Source organism: Dermacentor silvarum, chromosome 9, assembly GCF_013339745.2.
Source record: "Dermacentor silvarum isolate Dsil-2018 chromosome 9, BIME_Dsil_1.4, whole genome shotgun sequence".
Lineage (NCBI taxonomy): Eukaryota > Metazoa > Arthropoda > Arachnida > Ixodida > Ixodidae > Dermacentor > Dermacentor silvarum.
The window spans coordinates 55305442-55332077 of NC_051162.1; the positions used below are offsets into that span (position 1 = coordinate 55305442).

A 26636-nucleotide genomic window follows, 5' to 3' on the forward strand; every position below is an offset into this window, starting at 1 on the left:
TCACTAGCTTGCGTAGTTCATCTGTTTCTTGCGCCGATTTTACTTTCTCTAGGCTCAATAGCTCGGTCATGTGCAGCTCCACTGATTGTTCACGATTTCCGAACGTTGTTTGCAGAATTTTTATCGCTTCATCATAATTTTCTTCTGCAAAGTATTGAAGCCCTTCTATCGCAGACGCTGCCTTTCCGGTTAGAGATGCTAATAAATAATTGAACTTTTGTCCCTTGCTCATGTTGGGTCTGAGGTGAACTGCTGACTCGTATTGAGCCCAGAAGCGGTTACACTCCAAAGCTCTTCCGCCAAACTTTGTCATTTCTAGCTTAGGTAGTTTAACTAGTTCCTTTGCTTCTTGTTCTGTACTTGATGCGGCCTGCCTTGTTCCGGTATTTAAATGCACCTGTGCAGGCTCTCTCATTCTAAACTCTATGGTGGCCAAGATCTTCGTTATTTTCATGTCATACTCTATTATTCTCTCGAATTCAGCTTCGGCAGTATCTTCAGTTAAAAATTTCTCCATTTGTTCATTGGCGTTCTTGAGGTTTTCGCTTATTCCCTTAATCTGAGCATGCGTGGAGATCAACTCTTCTCTCTTAGCTCCTTCATTAATTTGCTGTTCTGCTGAGTTGATGAGCTGCGTTATCTGGGAGCGAAGTGCTTTCCTCTTCTTCGTTATTACTTCTTTGCTCATTGCTATAGGCGGTAAAAAAACCTCTCACTTGTCAGTCAGCCGTTCCGATGCTTTTGGTTTTCACTTCGGTCTCGTCGCTCGATCCAGGTTGATTCGCTGCTCCACCGCCGTTTTCTTCTCTGCTGCTTCTTTGCAGGTTCACCTTCTTGTGGGCGGGGAGGTAGTATCCTGGTCACGGCACCATTGTTAAAACGATCGAGACCGGTGACTGCTTCGAACATGAACGGTTTATTAAAGAAGTGAAGTGGCGCGCGCTTGCGCCAAGGAGGCGTTCTCTTGCTCTTCGTCTTCGAGTATCTTGATGATGATATTTTACATTGACGTGTATGACCCCGTGCCACCAGCGCTAGTAGCTTGGTTGGTTTTGGCCGGGCGGTTCAATCGAGTGACAGACAGACAGACATAGTTTTTCGGGTTTAAGTAGCCCAAGAAAGACTATCGCCTTTAAAAACCGAGTTGGAGAGGAATTAGGAGCAAGAGGACTGGGAATGTCTGTGTCTTTCGCCTCAGAGTAACACGTGTTGGTGGTGGTGGTGGTGAAAACATTTATTAGTCTATGGAGGGACAGGAGGTATGCTTGGACCAGCCTGTAAGAGACTGGTCCTTACAAATACTAGGTGGAGGTCCCTAGCTGGGGAACCCAGTGGCGGTAGCCGCCGCCCGGGCGCGCCCGACTAGGGCTTGTTGGGCCTGTAAGTCGTGACAGCCGAGCAGGGTCGCCTCCCAGTCCTCCCGGGTTGGATTGGGGATGGGTGTTGGTGACGCACTGCCGTCAGCACGCTCAACACGAACGCTCCGCAGCGTGGCCTGGACCGGCTTGAACTGACGCCAGCGCCGCGAAGTGTTGGGTACTGTTGCCGAGATAATATCTCGGTATGTTTACGGCGGCTGACAATAGCTAGAGTGCAGCTCAATTTGACTACTGGACTTGGCTTTCGCTTGTATCTGACCGGTGAGGGGAGTGCGCTCTCTTAACAGGTCCGTTTTGCCACGTTGCTCTCGTGGCTGCGGTCCCACACGCGCCCAGCAAACACGTTGCGATTTGCTTATCTCGGCAAAGCAAAATGACGTGCGATAGCTCGCGTGCTTTTAGAGTTTGGCCTGAAAGCTGGCGCTTGAAGGATATGATAAATAGGAAACGCAAAACAAACGCGGGTTTGCGGCGTTTGTAAAGGTTGGACAATAAATAAATCTGCAAATGCGGTGGTGTAGTTGTCCATGTTCTGCATTTCTTGATTCTCAGACAGTGCGCATCAGAGTGATCTCTCAGCTTAGTGTCTGGCTTCCTGTTTAGTCCACGCTGGACTGGAGATCCAGTGTCCGGGGCGTATAAGAGCTGCGCGTGTGCTGATCAAGAAAGACTCGTGGATGCGATTCAAACTAAGGTTTTCATGTCTAGTTATTAACGAAAAGCGCTAAGTTGCATCTTGTCTGGTAAGAAACTGACTCGTTAGGCAACTTGGTTTGGTTTTATGGGATTTAATGTCCCCAAGCGACTCAGGGCTATGGATACCGTAGTGCAGGGCTCCGGACAATTTCGACCACCTGGGGTTCTTTAACTTGCACTGACACCGCACAGTAGGCCGCTCCGCTCGTTTAGGTTAGCCTATTTGCAGCTTCAAACGTAGAAGCGATCGTATAGCCAGAAGTCTTTCTTTTTTTATGCGACAGAAGTACTAGTCCCATTACGACAATCTCTGACGGCGGCAGCATGTGTGTGTGTGTGTGCGCGTGTGTGTGTATGTGTGTGTGTGTGTGTGTGTGTGTGTGTGTGTGTGTGTGTGTGTGTGTGTGTGTGTGTGTGTGTGTGTGTGTGTGTGTGTGTGTGTGTGTGTGTGTGTGTGTGTGTGTGCGTGCGTGCGTGCGTGCGTGCGTGTTGTGTGTGTGTGTGTGCGCGTGTGTGTGTATGTGTGTGTGTGTGTGTGTGCCATCGCAGATAGCACACAAAATCCCAGCGATTGCCAGCAAAAAGTATGACATCATCAAGCGGCCGTAGGACGCACACGGCAAGCCAAGCACCGCCACTTCAGATAATCCTACACAGGCCGTTCGTCAATATACGTGTATACCTGCCAGTGGCCGACCTTCATGTGGTGACATTCGTGCAAAAATTGATTGTGAGCCACCCGTTTGTCATACAGCGTTCCGGGTGATGTCATACGCGCGTCTTCGTGTGTGTGCGTGGTGCTTAAACTTCAGAAGAAAAAAGACTGACAGCCTCAAATAAACTCAATTCGTAAACCGCAACCAAACGCCTATGTCTTCGCAACATGACTTGCTTTCGCATTCCCACTCGTTAGCAGTCTTGAGTGTTTCTGCTGAATCTTTTTTTTCCGCCGGAAAATACGGGCATTTATAATAGTAACTGCAGTTTGCCTTTTTGAAAACTAGCGAAAAACATTATGTAGCTAACGCGCATTGCATAATTTTATTCGTGTTGTTGCCTTCAGGCTTATGTTCAAATCTCCAGAATGCCCCTGTGAATAAGGCCAGGAACCCGGTGTTTAGGTCTCCAAGATGCGACGGGGCGTCGAGTTATCGTAAGTGCACTTACAGGTTGCTACCTTTCAATACATTGCATCTATGGCCAGAGCCTTTCTAGTTACCCCCCAAAAAACAGTTTCTTATCTGATAGGATGTCACGTAGCACTTTTCGCCAATAACTACACATCAAAAACTTAGTTTCAATCGCATCCACGTGTCTGTCTTGCTCAGGACACGCACAGCTCTTACGCCATGACACTGGAGTTCCAGTGCAGCGCGGAAGCCACACACTCACCTGCAAGAACACTCCGATGTGCGCTGTCAGAGAATAAAAGAAATGAGAACCTGAACGGCTGTGCAACCCGATTTGCTTATTTGTTTATTGTCCAACCTTAACAAACGCCACAAACCCGCGTTTGCTTTGCTTTTTCTATTTATCATTTCCTTGAAACGTCAGCTTTGAGGCCAAACTCGACAGACGCTGCTAGCTGTCGCACGTCATTTCGCTTTGCCGAGATACGCAAATCGCAACGTGTTTGCTGGGCGCGTGTGAGACCGCAGCCACGAGCGAAACCGGGCGAAGCGATCTGTCAAGTGAGCGCACTCTCCTCGCCGGTCAGACACCAGCGAAAGCCAAGTCGAGCAGTCAAATCGAGCTGTGCTCCAGCTGTCGTCAGCCACCGCAAACATACACAGATATTATCTCGGCAACAGCACCCAACACTCCGCGGCGCTGGCGTAAGTCCGAGCCAGCCCAGGCAACGCTGCGGAGCGTTCGTATTAAGCGTGCGTTCGTGTAAAGCGGTAGTACATTCACCCTCGCAGCGTCGGCGTGGAATGCACATGCGCCAAGTGTGACGGAGCAAGTGGAAAGGGAACGTCTGGTTCTTTCACAGCGTGGGTGTGACGTAGCACAGCCTGTGGGGAGTGCATCCGCGCCAAGGCTGAGGGAGCAAAGGGAAAGGGAACTTCCGACGCGCAATTGGCTGCCCGGTTGGTGACTTGGTTCCTATCTCGCAGCGGTGCGCGTGAGCGTCATTCTCTCTCCGACATCGCAATGGTGCGGTTACGTGTCGTCCGTTCTCCCGCGGCAGCCGCATTTCGACAGCAGCGAAATGCAAGAAGGCTCGTGTACCAAGATTTAGTTGCACGTTAATTATTCCCAGGAGGTCGAAATTAATCCGGAGTCCCCCACTTCCGTGTGTCTCATAATCATATTGTGGGTTTGGCACGTACAGCTCCGTAATTACAATCGAGATTAACACTTATGTCATGATGCGATGCGCCATGGTAGGTAATGACAGTGCTATCCTTCTCACACATTATGAACAATGGAGCGCAACAACGCCCGAAGCAGACACGTCTCGATCTGTGTACCACGTAGACGAACCCAAGTGGTGCATGCGAGGCAACGTTTCGATATAGCTCACCGCTCTTGTATTGCAGTAAACGCTGAAAAACTTAATCATTTGCCTGCAACGTCACCGCCAATTATTGTCAGTGAACGCAAACAGCACAAAAATCTTTGCTTACATCGATTCACTAAGTGCGGGGGATCCCCATAACCGCTTTTCTCTTGTTTTATGTTTGCCAAAACAAGACTTAGCCTAATCTAACTATTTGCCTAACATCTGACTTGACATCACAGGCACAGCTTCCATTACTAGAACTACGCCGTAAATTCGTCCGACTACACTCATTTCACAAGTTCTACCATTATCACCACAATTACTTCATCATAAAATCAACTAAATTGTTGTCATCCAGCGTCAGTCTTTATAAAGTGGTCTGCTAACCTTCGACACGTGTTCTCGTGCACACGCATTCTATTTTCTGTGCCGACATCAAATGACAAGAATGGTCTTCCCACTATAATCTTATGCTCCATCGCAACCTGCCTCATTCCTTGACAGCCATAAGAACTAATTATATGAAGTGTAACAACCCAACTCTCACGTAATACCCTGTTTTCAACGCCATTTGAGGTACAGCAAATAGAATGAATACATACACTATTTTCTTCACTGTACCCATTATATTTGGACGGCCATTAGTCGCTAGAGATACCTCTTATTGAACCAATGCGTACCTCGCTATCGTCGAGAGGTTTCGCAAAAATTCACTGGAATATCCGTATAGGAATGGAGCCGTGTTCCCGATGTTGTTACCATGATTGATAATGAAATTTTCTTCTCTTCCGTATGATAATGAGGAACCGGTAAATGTTTCAATATGCAAATATGTGTATGTGTATATATTGTGCTGAACGTAATTTTGTAGAATTGTATAGTGTGTAATTTCTTTAATGTTCTTGCTTTTGTTTTTGCATAACAATGTTTGCCCCTTGGGTTATGTCCCTACGCCAGTCCCCCCACCCCCCCTCCTCTCTCCTACGCAATGTCTTGTGGCGGTGCAGGTGAACTGTAAATAAAACCACATTCCTGCCTTTTCAGGAACAGTGGAGGCATCCACTTACGTGAGCGCGAAAGAGGCGCCGTACTGGGTCTTGCTAGCGGAAGACGCGTGTTCCACGAAGATGCGCGCATTCCGCTTGAGTGCGCTGTAGCCGTTGGCCAGGATGTTCTTGTTGTCCTTGTACAAGGACTCGAAGAACAGCAGGTCGCAGGCGCCGTCCGGTGGCAGAGCAGACGCTTCCGGAGGCATCATGATGGAGACAGTGCACACCACGGTGCCTGAAGGCGCCGCTAGCGCCACTGTCGGAGTTTGAGAATGCACAGTGGAAGGTTTGAATAGCGTGGAAACAAGATGGGGATAAAAGTATTATATTATGACGCGCAAGAACAAGGGGGGGGGGGGGGGGGGGGACACATTTACGCCGACAATACAGCGCACCCGTAAAGCAGCTGCCAGCTCCTGCGAGCATCAGTGGACATGGCAACGCCGTCGTGACAATTTGTGCACGTTGGTGACAAGAAATGTTTTCGTAGTACAGTAGACTTCCGTTATTCGAACTCCGGTCAATTCGATTTTTCTTTTCACTCGATCCCGGTCGAAGGTCCCGGCTGCTGCCCATGCTTTTCTGTATTGGCCCACATTTTCGTTATTTCAACACTAAACTACCCTTCGCCGGATAATTCGAACTTGACCATTCAGAATACACGCGCCTCACCCATACAGTGAACCCGATAGCGACACCTTGGCCGGTATTTTGTAGCGATGCGTTATGCTTTATTATATACTAGTCTTATCATCCACCACTCATTGCCGGCTGATCCCACTGATAACGTGAGCGGACCGTCGCTCTGACCACTGACCAAGCGCGAAAAGGACTAAAAGGCATTAGCATCGGAATGATCGCGCTACACAATACCAGCCCTTTAGTGGCAGCTTCCGTCTCGGCCGGCTTTGGGTACAGTGATTTCGTCCAACATACGGCATCTCTCGTCGAAAACGCTTGTTTTCGGCTCGCTGTGGGACGATTTTCAAGCAATAACCGTTGCTCAAAATGACTGATTACGAGATTTACCCAATTCTAACAGCTCATTTTTTAAACGAAAATTGGGGCGATACTTGCCAGCGCGGTGCAACCAGATACCAAACCAAAACTGGATTTGCCACAGTCATATGCTTTGCCGCAAAACACAAACAAGCTGCGGCAGAGCTGACTTTATATTAGAGAGGCAAAGGTGACTTTAGGGGCCAGCTGCGATTGTGCAACATTTATTCTTGCTTGAAAATTAGGTGAGCGTTAGATCTCTACTTTAAGAGCTTTATTGTAATTTCTACGTTAGTTTTCTACTATGTAAACATATAATACGGGTGCGCATTTGATTCGTAGTTTGTTAAAATAGGGCAAATACTGCCAAGGTAATTAACGATGTGTGCATGTCGGAGTTTTTTATGAATCTTCTTTTTTAATTCTACCCGCCGGATAACTTCAAGAATTCAGGAAATTCGACGGCGATTCCATGTTTCATTGTGACGATATTTACACGTACGTTTATTAAGTGTATGAGCGAATTCTTCTCGGTAACGCAGTTATTTCTGATGTCTGGAGAAGTTGATTGGAACCCTGGAGCGATTACTAAAATGTTTCTAGAGCTGCTTGAAGATTAGAGAGCAATACTATCTAAATTTAAGGACATTAAAGAACAACAATGAAATGCCGAAACAAACTTGGTTCCAATAAAAGATACGCTCGTGGCAATTTAACAATGTACAAACAATAGACGAAGTGTAAACCAAACTGACTAAACTAGAGGGCGGCGTAACTAAGTATGATGAAGATATATCTTCCATCAGCAGAAGACCTGGAAAATTGTTCACGGCGTAACAATAACTCGATTATAACGGGAGTAAATGAAGATGAAGTGGGGAGCGAAGAGCTCCTGATGAGGAAGGCTAAGAAAGACATGTTTGATTTAATGTAAGAACAGAATATAATCTCAATCGAACGAATATATAGACAAGGAAAGAAGCTTTCAGGTAAGAACCTCCCTATATTTCATAAGATTACAGATTTCCAGGATAAACAAAATAACCTGAAGAAGTGCTTGCTGCTGAGGGATATGCACATTACATTCACTGAAGACTACTAAAAAAATGTGTTTAATTGAGATTGAAATTAACCTACGTAAATCTCGTGAGCAAGAAAGTAGTAGTGGCGCGAGACTGAAACTAATTTTTGACAAGCCTAGAATAATTCATGTAGAGGCTCAAGATACGCTTGATGTCTCTCTTCAACTTTTCTTACAGATACGTTAGACGGATGCGGCAGTGTTTCTACGGGAATACGTCAGACGTTTTTCGTTGTTTATTGCTTGTTTCACGTCAAGATACGTCGGGCATAAGCACGCTGAACAGCTAAAGAATGCTAGCTCTCTCGTAATCTAGAGTATATATAAGCATTAAATGGCTACCATATGACGTCTTTTGCTCCCTGTGGTGCCACCGCCTTCAACCACTTTTCTTCTTCCGACACTGCAGCGCGCTCAACCTCTGTCTCTACTTTTATTCCGATAGCAATTATATGAACACTCCAAGCGCATTTCTGCCGTCGTCGTCGCCGTTGCCGTGAGATTCCCTATAAAGTACAACGGCGATAAAATCCTCGCCGCGTGCCGTACGCTTTGTGTGCGAGTGAAATCGTGCGAGGGTGAGCCGCCAATCGTGGGTCAATGCAGCGCACGCGAGTGAAGAAGGCAGGCCGGAAGCGCGCGTTCTTTCGCGCGCGAGGCACGGGGGCGAGGCGATGGAAAGAGATTGAGGGGGGGCCTGCATTATGCACCGTCGGCTGCTGCTCACAGCGTGGGTGAAGTGCCCTCACGCGCGGGCCTCCTGTTGAGAGCGATCTGCGATGGCGACAAAGTGCATTCGCCTAGTGCCGGTAGCTTCGTATGCGCAGTGCTTTCGACGTTTAGATCGCGTTGAAGCAAGACGAGAGACAGCGGGAAGGTCAATTTCCCCGCTGTTGCCGGCGCGCTTTCTCACTCCGGCGTTTTCACAGCGAGTTTCCGCGGTCATCGAGCGAGATGTGTTCATGTTTACCTGTGCGCGCTGACACCGTGCTTGTCTATTTAGTTAGTAAGCGAATGTTTACAACTCTATACGGCCCAATAAACTACTATCCTTGCTTCGTATAACTCTCTACTTATTTGCTATCGTAATCGATTCTTCGCCTTTCGGGCGAAACTTCGACTTCTTTTTCTTCTTGGCGCGGGCCGCTCACGACTCACGGACCGCTGGCATTCAAACAGCGCAGGCAACCTCTCTATCTGCCTTTTGAAAGTCGCTATTGGAAATGACAAAACTACAGGTGTACTAGAAGTTACAGCTTGAGTGATATTGTGAACAAAAATTATGAGGAAATCGGAAGCAATATTTTTTTTGTAACTACTTTGGTAAGTATTTAGCGTATGTAATGCGGTCCTGTGCAAAGGGTTGGGGGCCAGAGACCGCATTTTCATAACTTTTGACTGGCTGCCCATATGATCTCGTTTTGTTTTCGCTATGATGCGCGGATGTTCTCGTTCGTTAGCCCGGATGGTCTCGCCTGAGTGCCCGGATGTTCTCGTTTATGAACCCGGATGTTCTTGTTTGAGTGCCCGAATAACTGCTATGGCCTTTGGCTCAAGGTCACTTGAAGGTCACCGACAAGGGGAGCTAATAGCATTTCATGCTTAATACATGATTCCTAAGCGTCAGCACATATTGTGTGTGTATTGCTGTGCAGCGTGCCTGAGTCGGCACAGGCAGCACAGATAGACGTGCTCATCAATGCTGCAACAACTGCCACATCTGCTTCCATAGCGATGAGGTGCGCTTTCACAGCAACAAAGCGCTTTCCTTTCATTTCCATTCGACGCGACAATACGGCAACGTGCGCTTCTCGCAAATTGACCAATGATGCAATTACACTCCGCTACTGGTCTACTTAATTAGGTGACTGGTGCAAATGCAGCCGTGCTGCAGTATTTCGCGATTATGAAGATGTCAAAGTCGTAACGGCGATCCACAAATTTACAGAAACGTTAACTAACCGAAGCAGAGAATCGCAACTCTTCTCCACTGACCGCCCTTCAAGTCAACTTGAGTTTTCATTCGCAAGCAAGTACGAAGGGCCCTTGCCGTACAGAGTGCTTTGTCGCTCAAAGCAGATCTTTACTCAAAATTCTTCAAGACGCTGCTTTAGTGCTACCGCTATGCAGACCCCTAATCAAAACATAAGCAATGGTAGCGCCAGTTATGGCGTCGAATGAAGTTTATTAATTCTGCATACGTTCAAAAGCGTTTTCATTTGTGTCCGTATAATATACACAGTCCTAGTTTGAAGCTGATTGGTCTACTTAAAGCAGTGAATGCTGTTTAGATGGTGTTCTGCGCAAACGTGATGGAGTGTATACATACAGTAGCTCACTTCGACGATTGTCGGTGCCGGCGCGCCTCGGGGCTCGCTTTCCTGCCAAAACAGGCAGTGACTGTTCGTGTTGAATGCCTAATAGACCACGGACTGGTCTGGACCGTGGGAAGCGCACAAGAGTTGGTTTTTACAGTCACGAACTCGACAAAAATTATGCGGAGCGAACCTCAACAGTTGGCAGTCAGTGGTTTATATTACGAATAAATATACAATCGCAAGTCGGTCTTTTCGGCAAGATCTCTGATTACGGCGCTGGGTACCCAGGTTGGATACCTCCTCCCTATTTCTTTTTTTTTTTGATACCTACTCACTATTTCTTTTTTTCTTCTTTGTTTTGCCTGCGACAGTTCCATCCGCGGTGCCTATGCAGCTATAGTGTTGCGTTGCCAAGTACGAGGTCGCGGGATCAAATCCCGGCTGCGGCGGCTGCATTTCGATGGGGGCAAAATGCAAAAACGCCCGTGTCTCGTGCATCGGGGGAACGTTAATAGTCCCCAGGTGGTCAAAATTCATCGGGAGTCACCCGCTACGGCGTGCCTCATAATCAAATCGTAGTTTCGGCACGTAAAACCCCAGAATTGGATTCCTGCGGCAGTTTGCAAGACTTGGGGACATGGATTTCGTTCTGTATTTCTTCTAGCAAATCGTTCATAAAGCGGCTATCCACTCACCTGGAACTGCCGTAGTCGTCGTTGCCCTCGAAGATGACCGGGCACTGGCCACTTCCAAGGTATGTCGCATACTCCGGGTCACGCTCTCTCTGGGGTTCTCAGTAGAGCTCCCGGGGAGTTCTTTTTCGCCACCGCTTAACTCGAGGTCCTCGTCAAACAGCGTCGTTTCCTGCACATCTGAGTCCACATGAAAAACGTTCACATAAAGTTCGGAATATTGTATCTGTAGCACGGAGTAAGATAAACAGGAGCGCTGACTACGCCGCCGCGCAACGCATACGGCCGGGACAAACCGCGCAACGCGGGCGCCGGGGGTCCTGCTCATTCCTTTGCTCTCTCCCTCCGCTCTTCTTCACGTTTTCGCACATGCTTTATCCTTCCCCTCTGCTGCAGGCCGACTACTCTTCAAGCCCCTCAATGTAAAAGTAGCGCCTACCACTTCCCTCCTCCTCCGTTCCATTGTCGCGCTGTGCGCGACCAGTGCCATCTCGACAGGGGCGCCGCTCATGTCGACCCGGCCGTACCAGACGATAGCTAACGCACTACCAGAGGAAATCCGCGGAAAACTCCGATCGCGCCCTGCGGAGAAGTTTTTGAGGCGTGATTTTGCTTCTTCAGTCAGTAACTGGCCTTAATAATGCCGTTTTGAAAGCAGCAACGCGACGATGCGAGACGGCACATTACCAAGTGTGCAGCAAGCGTTTTCGCTCGCTGGATGGTAAAAAAAAAAAGTCACAAGCCTGCGCGGCACACGCAGCACAGCCACAGCGTAAGCTGGTGCAGCGGCTCAAGAGTACCTCCAATTTCGGCAGCACGCACAACCGGGTCTTCGCGGCAAAGTCTGCGGTCATCGAGTGTGATTTATTGATGTTTGCGTGAGCGCGCTGACACCATGCTTGTTAATTCAGTTAGTAAGCGAATGTGTCTAAGTTTATGCAGCCCATAAACCACTATCCTTACTCCGTATACTCTACTAGTAAGTGTGCTATAGCAATTGATGCTTCGCCTTTCGGGCGAAACTGGGACATTTAGTTCCCGAACTTGGCGAAGAAATGGATTGACGTTCCAGTTACTTTTGCGCTTCAATGCAAACTACGACGTTTCCTTAAGAAAGTAACTGTAACGCCAGTGCATTTCTCCCCAAAGTTCGGGAATTAATATCTCCAAAATGATGCCATCCTGAGAATTTGTTCTAAGTGGATCCGCCTTGCGAACTGCACGGCTAGAATTTAGAAATTGCAATATGGGTCATAAGGTAATTAGTTAGAAACTCAATTAGTGAATGTTTGTTTACTAGCCGATTATGCATTTTAATTTTTTGTGCAAGTAGTATCCTCATCTTCGAGTAGACCGGCTCATGAACTACAATGGTGCTATCTGCCACAGGCAACCTTTAAAAAATTTTGAAAGTGTTCGCTTAACGCGCTGTTTATTGTTGAATGATAATTACATCACAAACAGATATACTGCCTTTCAATGGCACAGACGTTTATTCATGCACTTGACCTCACGCCCAGTTCAGCTGGATTTTCCATATTGTGCCGGTTGTGGATGCCTTGTACTATCCATAGAGGCATGTCAATGATGTGGTATGACTTGTGCAGTGCTACTGTGAAGCCTGCTATCTTTCTCACAGCAATGCATTGAGTAAGGTAGTTGCTTATTTATACAATAAACAGCATCAGCAAAGGTTGTAAGGATGCGAAAAATGCTTTGTGTAATTCACCAAACATACAAACAGCATATAATACGACTACATGCCATGTGCTAGTTTGTATTTCTAGCAATTAAGAGAGTACTATACGGGGCTGCTGTGCTAATGTGATTTATTGTGTTACAACAACGGTTTTGGAGTCAACTGGAACATTTCTAAGTAGTTACGAAATGGGGAAGGTCGCCGTGAGACTCCTCGGCGAGGTAACACCTTAGTCGTACTAATGGTAAGGCCTGACCATCTAATTCCATAATTGCTTGGCTAACAAGCTGTGCAGATCCTGCGCACGGTGGGAAGCGATCTTATGCGAAGCATTTTACAAGCAGCATTTGGCAATGCGGCATTGCTTGGGGTTCCAAAAAGCGTTACCAGGATGACCAATGCGTTTGTGTAAATCCAGTTTTGTGTGTGTGACGCGAGTACAGTAAACTATAGAATTAACCTTAGCGCGTGTCAGTGACGACAGCAAGACGACAACGACGGTAACCACGACTGCACGATTTCGATGAACGGTCGAATTGATGTGAACGAGCTGCATGGAGGTGCGAGATAGGCAAGAAACGCAGAAACTAAATTCTCAGTTACGGCAGCACGTGGTATCACTTAGAAGAGACAAGCGGGTGACTTGACGGCGATACTGCAGCCCAACCTGAAGCCCGTGTCCTTTTGAAGCCATTCGGACGATTGGTGTGGTGCAGCTGCTCGCTTTGCCCGAATCGTGATGACTCTGCCATAGTGGAATTCGATGCAGCGTTGTCGCAATCGGACACTATGTGCACCCGGTAATGGCATGCCTTGATGTTTGAATCAGTGGCCTGGTAACGAAGAGAAGGGCCATGAAAGTCTGGTACGAGCTTTGGGATCAATGAGCGGCGGTCCTTTGCTGTCTAGCGCTCAGGAATCACGGCTCGTGCGAAACTTGCTTTTTAATCGCTGTTTCAATGGTGCTCTGCTGCCGAGATGCAGGGATCTTCTTACATGTGAGGCCTTGCACCAGCGAAGATGGCACACGAGAATCAGGTGACATTCGGATTACGAAGCTGGAGTCACGACGCAACGACCATCATGGCTTCACGAACACGAGCATATAGTCATCTACTCAAGTTAGTATACAACTTGGTCCACTGGGTCAGCGTACGTTCTTAACATGATAATGTCATGCCGTGCATGCATGCATTTCATAATTTGTCTCATTCTGGTCGTGCCTGTCCTGGTATTCATGGGAACCATCTGATAGCTTGACACACTGACGCATGGCAGCAATCTCAATCAATTCAGGACATACATGGCATCACATGGCAATAGTGTCATGACATGCATGTCATGAGGTGATGACATCGCGGTCATTTCTTTAGCAGGATATTTATCAGGGATATGTACGACTACACACGCATACATGATGTGAAAAAACTGTCATGGAATAACATGTTCATGCATGTCTGGTCATGCACGTATATAATGTAATTTAATCCGAGAGATAAAGGGTGCTTTATTTTATGTTAAGAAAATTTTGAAAATCACTCGGGACATGTAGCACGATTCTAATTCTTGATCTATATTACTCTCAAAGGCAGGCGATATTTGCACAAAATTTTAACGGTATTATTTGACTAACAGTTTTCACTAAGTACCTTTTACACCTATTTCTTTGCGCAACATATTGCTATTTGCGATTGTAGCCGGTGGCGTTTAAATTCATATGCTTTGGAACTAATTCTAAGGGTGACAACTTTTTTTCGAGATATGCGTTCCCAAAGTGTGCGACGAAATGCCTCGGTGTTCCAGCAACTTATGAGCTTCAGTGCATAAAATCGAAGTTTTACAACGAAGCTGTTAAGGGCTAGGTCCCACGAGGATCCTATCCTATCATATCCTAGACACGATCCTATCAAGGATAGTGTCTGAGTGTAAAAAAAACTATCATCATCAGCATTGGCTCTTCACAGGGTGAAAGGGCTCTACTTTTTAAAAAGTTCAGTCGAACACTGCATTTTATTGTGATAGCAATTATACGGACACTCCAAGCGCATTTCTGCCTTGGTCGTCGCCTTCGTTGTCGCCGTGAGGTTCCGTATAAAGTCGAAGGGCGATAAAACCGTTGCCGCGTGCCGTTTTCTGTATGTGCGAGTGAAAGTTTAGGAGGCTGAGCCGGCGATGGCTGCTCTATCTCGCGCACGCAAGAGAGCGAAGCGGGAAGGAATCGGGCCGTCTTCTAGCCGCGCGCAAAGCTCCCGAGGGAGAGTAGAGAGGGGGAGGGGAGGCCCATTTTACTCCGCGCCGCCGGACCGACCACGCGCGCTCGCCGGACTGAAAGGCTCCAGGGAGAGGGGTAGGAAGGGGGAAAGCCGCGTACTACGCCGTGCGCTTCCTCCCGGGCGGTTCTGTGTTCAAAGCGCGGTGTAGTTCAAAGCCATCTGCAGCGGGGGCAGCGCCCTTCCTCCCTGCGCGGTGTTTCCGCGGCTCACGGCGAATTTCATTATGAGAACAGGAGCACTCAAAAGCACACTGAAAGTGCTCGTTCCAGAGGCGACGAGTTTCAGTGGTGGCACAGGAGTGGGAGAGCCGTCATCCAGTGGCAGAACAAGAGCAGTTTCGCTGCACCGAGAGCAGCCGGGCACAGTCCGGACTGCTCTCGCCTGAAAAGCGGAGTACGGAGAAAGTCACGTGACTTAACCCGTCATATCCTCCTCATTTCTTCTTATTTTGCTTCAGCCGGCGCGCGCGGGGGCAAAGGCAGCAGCCAAGCGTAGTTGGTGTTTTGGCCCCGGTGATTTTGACGTCGGTGATACGAGCGAGCTTCGCAGCGATTTAGCGACAGGTCCTGGCATTTCTAGTCCGCCTTGCTTCTCGTCAGATGCGACAGCGGCAGCAAAGCGTCTTCGCCTTGCTGAAGTGCTTGCGACGCTCGACGGTGACAGCAGCGAAAGCTGCCGGAGCTCAACTTCAGATTTAAGTTGCAGTTTCAGATGCTCTTCGCAGGCGGAAACATGGGATGCGTCGGCGCTGCGCAAAAGTATGTAGTACGTGGCCGCAAACGGTGACAGCGTTACGCCCGACAGATCACAAGACGATAACGCGTGTTTTCCCGCTCTCCTGAAGAAAATGCTGGGACGTCGATTGCTTAGTCACATGGTACATTTCTCCTCACACGTCCCCCTCCCACTCTGCTCTCCGAATGCACGCCGTATTCTAGTGGCGCGTCGACTGTCCCTGCTCTCACTGCGCTGCCACCCGACTCCGCCCTGCGCGGCGCCCTGCTCCTGTTCTCCCAATGGAATTGGGAGTACAGCGCTGATGCGAGCAAACGGACGAAGGTCAATTCACTCGCTCCTGCTGCCGCGCTTACTCACTACACTCACTTTTGACAGCGACTTTTCGCGGTCATTAAGTGAGATGAGCTCATGTTTGCGTGTGCGCGCGTGACGCCATGCTTATTAATTTAATTAGTATGCCTATATTTACAAGTTTATACAGCCGATAAAACTACTATCCTTACTTCGTATAGCTATTCACTAGTTTGCTATCGCAACTGATTATTCGCCTTTCGGGCGAAACCTCCGATTTTTTGATAACAAGGTTGACTGCGCTTATCGCGACACAGGTGCTAGTTTCAAAATCTCTTCGAAGTGGATGTGCCTTGGGATATCAGGGGCTAAAATTCGTGTGTTGCAATATACGCGCTAAAGTAATTCATGAAGAGCTAATTAGCAAAAAATTTTAAATTATTAAAATATGCGTACTGATTTCCTGTGTAAGTAATGTATACTTCTTCGAGTATTCCAGCTCAATGAGCACTCTTGTGCTAAATACCTCACGCGATTTTTAAAAATGAGGTTAGCGATAAAATAAAGCTCTCTGTATATCGCGTTGGCATAGGACAGGGCAATATCTATACATTGAAAGATTAGCAGGATAATGTCATCAGCAATTTCGATGACATAGTAACAGCAGCGGAAGAATTCAATACTGACCTGTACAGAACCCAGAGCAACTAAGATACTTTCATTCGAAGTAGTGATGAACAGGATACGGCGGCTCCTTCGATAACTAGCGTTGAAGTTAGAAGAGCCTTGAAAGATTTGACCAGGGGAAAAGCTGCTGGATAAGATGGAATAACAGCTGGTTTGATCAAAGATGGAGGAGATAGCATGCTCGAAAAGCTAGCGGTCTTTATACGCAATGCCTCACGACTTCAAGTGTACCAGAGAGCTGGACGAACGTTTAAGAATTGATGAATTATAGGCCGATTAGCTCGCTTTCAGTATTGTATAAAATATCCACCAAGACAATTTCCAACAGAATCAGGGCAACACTTGACTTCAGTCAACCAAGAGAACAGGCTGGCTTCAGGAAGGGATATTCTACGATGGACCATATCCATGTCGTCAATCAGGCAATCGAGAAATCTGCGGAATACAATTAACCTCTCTATATGGCTTTCATAGATTATGAAAAGGCATTTGATTCAGTAGCGATACCAGCAGTCATACAGGCCTTGCGTAATCAAGGAGTACAGGAGGCATGCGTAAATATATTGGAAAATATCTGCAAAGATTCCGCAGCCACCTTGGTTCTCTCCAAGAAAAGTAGAAATATACCTATCAAGAAAGGGGTAAAGCAAGGAGACACAATCTTTCCAATGCTATTCACTGCATGCTTAGAATAAGTATTCAAGCTCTTGGACTGGGAAGGCTTAGGAGTGAGGATCAACGGCGAATACCTCAGCCACCTTCGGTTTGCGTATGATGTTATCCTATTGAGCGAACTATGGGTACGAATACAACAGATGTTTGAGGACCTTAACCGAGAAAGTGTAAGAGTGGGATGGAAGATTAATATGCAGAAGACAAAGATATTGTTCAATGGTCTGGCAAGGAAACAAAAATTCAGTATCGCCATTGAGCCTCTAGAGTGTGTAAAGGAGTCCGTTTATCTAGGTCAATTGCTCACAGGGGACCCTGATCATGAGAAGGAAATTTACAGAAGAATAAAATTGGGTTGGAATGCATACGGCAGGCATTGCCAAATTCTGACTAGGAGCTCACCACTGTAGTTGAAAAGGAAAGTGTACAATCATTGCATTCTACCGGTGCTAACATATGGGGCCGAAACTTGGAGGTTAACAAAGAAGCTCGAGAACAAGGAGTCAATGTTAGGCCTAACAATGTTAGGTCAATTAGGTCAACAAGTCAATGTTAGGCCTAACGTTAAGAGCCCGGTAGAGAGCGGTGAGGATCACACAGCAAACATGGATAGCCAATATTCTAATTGACATTAAAAAAAATGGAGCTGGGGAGGCCATGTAATGTGTAGGATGGATAACCGGTGCACCATTAGAGTTACAAAATGGATACCAAGAGAAGGGACGGGACTGCAGAAAACTAGATGGGGTGATGAAGTTAGAAAATTTGCAGGCGCAAGTTGGAATCACCTAGCGCAAGACAGGGGTAATTGGAGATCGCAGGGAGAGGCATTCTTCCTGCAGTGGACATAAATATAAGCTGATGATGATGAATGAGGTTTACAAGTGTTAAACCTTAGCCATTTTTTGTATACAAATGCATAGAAGTTTGGGCTTATAAGCCAGCTGGAGAACTTGCAAAGTAACGAAGAACAGCGTCAATAATACGCAATAATGCTTGATTAGCTTTTACTACGAGTTACGGATCTCGTGTACGAAAAGAAGATGCTCCAGATTCTAATCTATATTGAACATGGCGGCTTCAGCTTCCAACGTGATTGAAAGGGGAATCTTCATGGAGTCCGTCCGTCCGTCGGTCCGTCCGTCCATCCGTCCGTCCGTCCGTCCGTCCGTCCGTCCGTCCGTCCGTCCGTCCGTCCGTCCGTCCGTCTGTCTGTCTGTCTGTCTGTCTGTCTGTCTGTCTGTCTGTCTGTCTGTCTGTCTGTCTGTCTGTCTGTCTGTCTGTCTGTCTGTCTGTCTGTCTGTCTGTCTGTCTGTCTGTCTGTCGGTCCGTCCGTCCGTCCGTCGCTGTCTGTCTGTCTGTCTGTCTGTTGTCTGTCTGTCTGTCTGTCTGTCTGTCTGTCTGTCTGTCTGTCTGTCTGTCTGTCTGTCTGTCTGTCTGTCTGTCTGTCTGTCTGTCTGTCTGTCTGTCTTCTGTCTGTCTGTCTGTCTGTCTGTCTGTCTGTCTGTCTGTCTGTCTGTCTGTCTGTCTGTCTGTCTGTCTGTCTGTCTGTCGGTCCGTCCGTCTGTCTGTCTGTCTGTCTGTCTGTCGTGCACTGGGCTTACGTTTATTGCGATAGCAGTCATATGAACCCTTTCAGGCGCATTTCCGCCGTCGGAGTCGGCGTCGTCATCGTGATTCCGTATAACCGATAACGTATGTAACAGCGATAACCGCTTGACAGCGCCCCATTAGCTGTGGGTGCGAGTGAAAGCGTGCGAGGTTGAGCCGAGGATGGTGGCTCGAGCTCGCATGCTTAAGGGAGGTAGCCGAGGAGTAAGCGGGCCGTTTTACATCATGCGCAAGGCACCGGTGAGGGAGATAAGGAATGTGTTCTACCCCGGCGTCGGCTGCGCATGGCCCAGCTGAGCGTGGCCGCGCAGGTTCTATCTTGAAAGCGATCTGCGGTCGGCACAGGGTCTAGGCCCGCCGAGAGTTGACAATCGCATGCATGCTGGGTTCTCGCCGTTTAGTTGGCGTTGAAGCAAGAGGCAGCACGAAGGTCAATTCGCTCTATGTTGCTGCCGCTTGTCCTCACGCCAGCGTTTTCACAGCGAGTGTCCGCCGTCATCGCGTGAGATGTTTTCCTGCTTGTTTGTGTGTGCGTGGTACTGTGCTTGTTATTTTAGTAAATAAGCGAATGTTTACAAGTACAGATAAAGCTACTATTATTGCTTCGTATGGCTGCCTAATACTTCACCATCGTCATCAATATTTCACGTTCCGGCAAGACTGTGACTTTTTTTAATCTGTTTAGAAAAGTTTCATTTAATATTTTACTTTGGACAGCGTAGCTAGCACATCCCCACACGAACCCTAATGCAGACATTTACATTTTGTGAACAAATGTGTGAAAACTTGCCGTAATAAATCCCAAACTCGTGTTTCCTGACCCGCACTTACCTGACGCCGTGATGGTGACGACGAAGACAACGAAGCAGAAAAAGGAGAAAAAAATGAAGGCCGTGATCGAGGCGACGAACGTCCACCTGGAGGAAGTATCGCTGCTGCAACGCAAATTATTTCAAAATGAAATTAGAGCGACGCCAAACAAATAGTTATACGTGGCTTTATTTAGCCCATCGAAGCAAAGCTACGAGGAAGCTAAACTATTCGATTAACTGTCACGTCCACGCCCATATAATAATTCCACCTGATAAGCATACAAAATGCAGCAGATACAACGTGCCTTGTTAGAATCTATATACAGTGAAGTTCACGAGGCAGTGTTGTCGCTCACCTTCTCATCTGGCTCAAGGATGCCCCGAACGAGGAGCTCTGCATTGCAGTGCACCTTTGAACCAAGCAGTGTTATCGGTTTTGAAAGAGGCAAGCTGGCTTTCTGCGTCATTTGTTTGTAGTACGAGGCCTTTAACTGGAGGTGCAGATGCAACCGTCCGCGCAGTTGCCGTGTGACGCAACGCATGCGAAACGTGAGGCCATCTCCTCCAGTGCACTTTCTCCCGTCTCAACACGGTTCTAACTGTCGCTGCCCCCTCGCCCTCTCCACCAACGGCCAACAACTCGAATGCGCAGGCCCGTCCCCCCCCCTGTACCTTTCACTGCCGCGGGCGAAGTAGTGTGAGCCATCTTCCCGTAGCCGAGTGTGAGCTACTCCGCTAGACAGCAGCAGTAGGCGGCAGCCACGGTCAGCGTTATAGCGAATTCTAGTTCAGTATAGTTAGCGTTAAGCCGCTCATAATTACCTCTCAAACGTGCAGAATAGGTAGAGTGGCGCACTGAACTATACAAGCGTTTTCTCAGCTCTCTCTCCGCACGGTAATTGACAGTACGTGGAGCGCTCGAATGCAGGGGTAATTACCTATTGATCCCTACTTATCAATGTCGGAGCAATGACGCCGTCACCATGATTTCGCACGCCCTTTTGTCAGGCCTACCCGGCTGAGGCAAAGGACTTACAATGGCAAGAACGTTTCAGGAGGTCTGTGACCTGCGTGAGGACGGCGCCAAGAATTGGCGATGATTGGGCTGTTCGACAAGAAAGGGCGAACAGCCCAGTCATCGAAAGTTCATAGACGTCAGCGTTGTGACAATGTGGAATTCGCCAAAAACGCTCCTTTGACGGAGCGCTTGTAAATTGCCGCTGCACGTGTCACTTCTGGTATTCAATGGGAGCGGGCCTGCGGACAAATTCCGCAGAAACATCACGACCGAAATTAGAGGCACCCATGCAGCGAGGAATCGATAAGAGCGTGGGAATATGAAAGAGAGGGTTATCCATGATGCGAAAGAGTGTTGAATGCTTTCCTAAAGTCTAACATGTCTGCTAAAGAGATTAGGCACAACCCAGTAAGTGGTGGCTCACAGTTGTAACCTCGTTGGCTAGGGAAATGTCGAGACGTGCCAGCAGTTGCCACCTACCCTTTTTATGTGTTTACTGAAATGTATTTAAAGGCTTTTTGGAACTGATTCCTTGCAGTCTATGCTGTAATCACTTAACTGATAGATCAGCAAGACTTCGTACGATGCAGTGCTAGTCTGGGCCGTAACCACGTGGTGGTCGAATAGTGAGACTAAGTTGGCCGTATCAGGGACATAAGTTAGTGTGGGCATAAAAAAGGAAATGAAAATAATATTGGCCAGGCGTGTTAGGGACAGCTGTCCTAGGCTCTAACTTAGGAAAAGTATGAGTGAGTGAAAGAACTTTATTTCCGTCCAGAGAAGACGCAGAGGAGACCCGCGCCCCGGCTTGTCCCACGTAGGGACCGCCAAGCCGATCTTGACGGCCCGATCGCGAGCACTCTGGACCGCCAGTGCTTGGTCGTTGAGTTCGGGGCTGCCCAAGAGCGCAGCCCATCTATCCTCGCTGAAGGAGGAGCCGATGGCTTCACACTCCCCCAACACATGGTCCAATGTTGCCGTTAGTCCGCAGGCAGGGCAGTCCGCACTGGGATACCTTTCAGGGTATATAGCACGAAGAACCGCAAAGTTAAGATACCCAAGGGCTTGTAAAAGTCGAAGGGTCACCACCCGTTCCTGGCATCAGGCAGGGTGTGGGATGGGGAATACCCGTATTGACAGATAATAGTGTTTGATGATCTCATTGAACATGGGGAAGGGCTTCCCCGTGGGGCACGGGGACCGTGGAAGCGGCGCGGTCAATGAGTACTCGCGCGGCCTCGTGAGCGCCCTCATTAGGGTTAGAGGTAGAGCCCTCAGCCGACCCCAAGTGAGCGGGAAACGAAGTGACAGAATGGGGAGAGATACTTTTGACGCTTTGGAGAATGCGGAGGGCCTGAAGGCGGACCATCCCGGTTTGGTAGGCCTTAATGGCCGCCTTGGAATCGCTATATATTGCCTCTCTGCAACCATCAAGCACAGCCAGCGCGGTTGCAACCTGTTCGGCTACCACGTGTTGCGTAGCACAAGTGATCCTGGAATTAGAGTCGACGATGGAGACGGCGACTGCCTCTTGTAGGACATACGCCGCGGCTTCCACAAAGCTTGCCTCAATGTGGTTGTTACGGACATGCTCGAGTAGAGCTCTACCACTGGCCCGACGACTGCCGACTTCGTGTGCGGGCGGGGAATGGGCGCGAAGTGCCATTGAGACCTGATGTCGCTGGGAATCCGCACGGCGTCGGGGCACTAGTCGACAGAGTTGAGGCCCATCTCGTCGAGTATCTTGCGGCACGCCGGGATGCCGGGTTGCCTGAGCAGCTGTGAGCGCTCTTGAGCCATTTCTTCGAGCGCGTGTTGTGCTCTCCGAGCTTGAACAGGTTTTCATTATGAGTGCTTACAGGTAAGCCGAGGGAGAACTTGAAGACCTTTCTGATGAGGGAATTGAGCTTTTCCTCCATGCAACATGCCAATTATGCATGGCCACCGAGTATGAAAGGTGGCAGAGCACAAAAGCATGTATATAATGCTGATGAGATTGTCTTCCTTGATTCCACGGGGCCTGAAGGCGATCCTGGTGATGGCCTGTCTGAGTGTCGTGCCATTGGAACCATTAGACTCGATATACATCCCCAATATTCGGAGCGAGTTCACTCTGGGCACCGGCGACCCGTAAGATTAAGGCGCTGTTTATTTCCGTGTTTATCATCAGTGTTGTTCTGGAAAATCTGCATTTAACTGTGTAAATATTTTTGCTGCAATATACGAGTATATCACGGTTTGTTACCTCCAACCGGCCTCCTGCTTCATCATCGCTGATTACCACATTGAAGGAATTGATCAACTTCAAGGAGCAAGAACAAACTTTACTGTCAGGAAAATCGGGGATGGCTTGCAACGTGTGTACTTCTAGTTAGTTCCACGACCAACCCTCTTACACTTCAAGTCGCCAAGAAATCATAAACCAAGAAATCACTCAAACTGCACTCGCGACGATGGAACTTGTAGCTAAAAACCATGTATAAAGTCTCCCCACCTGGTATGTCCTGGATTGTCAGACATGCCTGTTTAAGGTGATAGCTGTTCAGTTCACGCAGTTTTACTGCCACCTATTGCTTCTATCATCATGTTTGCTTGCTACAAAAAGCCGCCAACAAAGATAACCTAATTTTCTGACGTCAAGAATATGATCACACTGCTTCAAGGTCATCAAAAAAGCTGGAACCCTTAAGCACATAAATATTTTGTTGAGAAGCATTGAAAAGATGGGAAGGTCAAAGGAAACTCCAGCTGACGTCTACGTACATGTCCCTAAGTATGTGTTTGGTTCTGTTGTGATACCGACTGACCGCTCTTCCCGCCCCCCCCCCCCCCCCCAACCTTCCCGCTGCTAATCCAGTAGTAAATTCATTTATTCTAGGAGAGATAGAACTCAGTGACATCGTTTCAAACATATTAAATACACCTTACAAAAAAGCATCAGGACCCAACGGCATTTCTGTAAGGGTGCTAAAGGAAAATATTGATATCCTAGGCCCAGTTTTTCGTCGAATGTTTAATCATTCTATTACACAAGCAAAGTATCAGAATTCTCTAAAAGTTGCCAAAGTCATTCCAATCGATAAAGAAGGTGACCGTCTGACCCTTCAAATTATAGGCCAATCTCTGTTTTAAGCATATTGAATACTGTTTCTCAAAAAAAAATATATCGAATCCAATGAAAAAAGTTGCAGTGGCTTAGCTCGGCTATGCCAGGATATACGTAGCGTTAGCAAAGGTTCAGCTGATTATTCTTAGCTTTCCTGGTTGTCTAGATTGTCAAGGATTAGCTTGATTGTCATGCTTACTGCTGCTGCAATGACACACACGCGGTATACGTATTATGTGGCACATGTATTCATTCCTCCTACGCTCAACCGCTAATTGCCAGGCAACTACTTCGGGATCCGATGAGTCAAGCTTCTCCGTTCTTCTGCGCTGTTGAGCAGCATTTGCGCTCTCCTTCTTCGTGGCTATACCACACTGGCAAACGCCAGTCAGAAGCGCAGCGGCTCCAGCGCAGTGTCAGACGGCGACTCCACAGTGAGCGAGCGCGCGCCGGCGCCAGTGCGTCTACCACGGCTACGACGTCACTCCTCTGGAATGCGCACACCGGCGGCGGTGAGTCGCGCGCGGCGGCGGCGGAGTGCGCGAGAGGTGCCGGCTCCGGTGGCTCAGGTGGTGCGCAAGCCGTGTGACATCACTGATCCTTGCGCATGCGCAGCACGGCTCTTGATGTGCCGCGGAAAACGGGCTTGGCTAGGCCAGTGTAGCTAACGCTACAATATTCCTTGATAAGTACAATGTGCTCTGCCATCAGCAACATGGCTTCAGACCCCCTTTCCCCAACAGCTACTGCAGCCCTGACGTTAACGCATAAGATAAATATGGCTTTACGACTAAATAAACTAGTAGCTGCCGTGTTTTTAGATTTAAAGAAAGCATTCGACATAGTGCATCATTGCAAATTATTGGACAAACTTAAACATTGTGGGTTTCGAGGCAAAGTATTCGACTTTTTATCAAGTTATATGCGAGATCGATCTCAGGTCGTGAAAATCAATAACATAACTTCTTCAAAACAAAATATTGTTACTGGAGTCCCTCAGAGCTCCATATTAGGTCCGCTTTTTTCTTTGTTTATGAATGACCTGCAACAAATTATAGACTCTGCAGAAATATTGATGTACGCAGATGACACATGCATTATAGTAACTGCGGATAATATTGCAGAACTTAGTCATAAGGTAAATCTAGAGTTAAAAAGAATTTCTGACTGGTTCTTGGTTAACATATTAACAATTAACACAAATAAAACAAAATATCTTGTTTTTCAGTCACGCTTCAAAATAGTAGATACTACACCTTTAAACATACATGTAAATAACATCCCATTGGGTCAGACAAGTTCTTACAAATACCTTGGGGTAATTTTTGATAAACACCAGCAACGTAGATACTACACCTTTAAACATACATGTAAATAACATCCCATTTGGTCAGACAAGTTCTTACAAATACCTTGGGCTAATTTTTGATAAACATCAGCAATGGGAAGATCACATAAACAGCGTCTGCTCTAGATTAGCATCTGGTTGCTACGGCTTAACTCTAGCCCGCGAGTACTTTGACACCTCAGTTTTACGACTTACGTATTTTGTTTTTATTGAAAGTCACTTGAGGTATTGCATCGACTCATGGGGATGGGCATATAAAACCATATTAAATCCGATTATTAGGCTTCAAAAACGCGCAAATAGAATTATGTCTCATTCTAAGCATTGCGATCACATGACCCCATTATTCCACCAATATCACACATTATCATTTGACTACTCACGTCAGCAGTTCATTTCATAGGGTTGTTAGATTAAACCACCCATTCAGTTCATCCATATTTTACTCCTCTTCGCGTTGTACAAGAAATGTAACTGCAGGTCATTTTAATCTCGCACCATGTAGCAATGTATACGGAGAGCGTATGCTAGAGTTCACAGGCATTAAAACCGGGAACGGACTCCCAGTGGAAATCATTAATTCCTCGAACTTCCCTAGTGCCCTGAAACAATATTTTCTTTCTTTGTTAAAGACAGAGTAAATCATGAATTCCTTGATAGATCTGTACAAAGCAAGATGAATTATACTTCTTAGAATATTTCCTGCTTATTCTATGTAATTATTTTACGTGAATGTTTTGTTTTATTACGCATTGAAATGTCATACTGCTCTCGTTTTGCTCATTATGTACCTACTGAATTTCAAAAATTGTATGCTTTATCAACCAGTTCAGTACTAATCGATGTTGTTTGACATTTTTTGTGGGATATGTAAAAGAAATTGGCATCCTAGTGCACATCCTTAAATTGAGACAGGTATTCTCCTGTATTTGAACTGTGCCCCTTGCATTGTTCTTTGATACTCTGATGTATTGACTTACTTTTAGTTGACTTGTGAATTGACAATCAACAACTTTGTATATACAATTACTATAGCTCTTCTTTTTTATTCCTGCTGTGCTAGGATTTCCGTTATATTTTTTATCGGATCTTCAACTAGCCTTCGGCTACAGGTCCGACGAGTGTTTGTTACTTGTGCATAATAATCTGGAAAATAAACATATTCTTCTTCTTCTACAAGTTGGCATCAAGGAGTTGTATTGAAAAGCTGCATGTACCAAGTGGCACACTACCTCTGGTACCAGTAGCAGTGGCACGCACCCAAGTTACAGAGTTTCATTGAAGAGTTGCACATATCCCGTCACATATACATAACGCATACCCACTGGCACAAACTAGTGGCACATTTTCAGTGGCCCCAATGGCACATGGTATACGTTGACGTCAATGAGACTCATTAAACGGTGGCACCTATCCAGTGGCCATAGTGGCACATCGTCCCAGATTTTTGATGGCGGCATCTTCGGGGTTAGCCCACAAAAATTAGAGGATACCGGCTAGATAGCGGTTGCTGAAAACTGAGTCGAACTCGACAAGAATGTTTCGCATTGAATAAGTAAGAAAGAGCTCAACACGGACGCCACGGCTTGCTTGAGTTCATAGTGTGGTGAACAGTTGTGCAAGCATCATATTTCTATTTAGCACTGTGCAACTTTTGAGTT

At 47.2% G+C, this 26636-nt stretch overlaps 1 protein-coding gene across 1 annotated transcript in view; it reads left to right on the forward strand.

Moving 5' to 3' along the window:
* Positions 1–21689: 21689 nt before the first annotated feature.
* Positions 21690–26636, forward strand: part of LOC119463605 (carbohydrate sulfotransferase 1-like) — a gene marked incomplete at its 3' end in the record, with an annotated part of 52999 nt that continues 48052 nt past the window's right edge. Inside the window, exon 1 of the mRNA XM_049655285.1 lies at positions 21690–21761. Coding sequence (XP_049511242.1) covers positions 21690–21761 — 72 coding nt within the window. The remainder of the gene's footprint in view (positions 21762–26636) is intronic.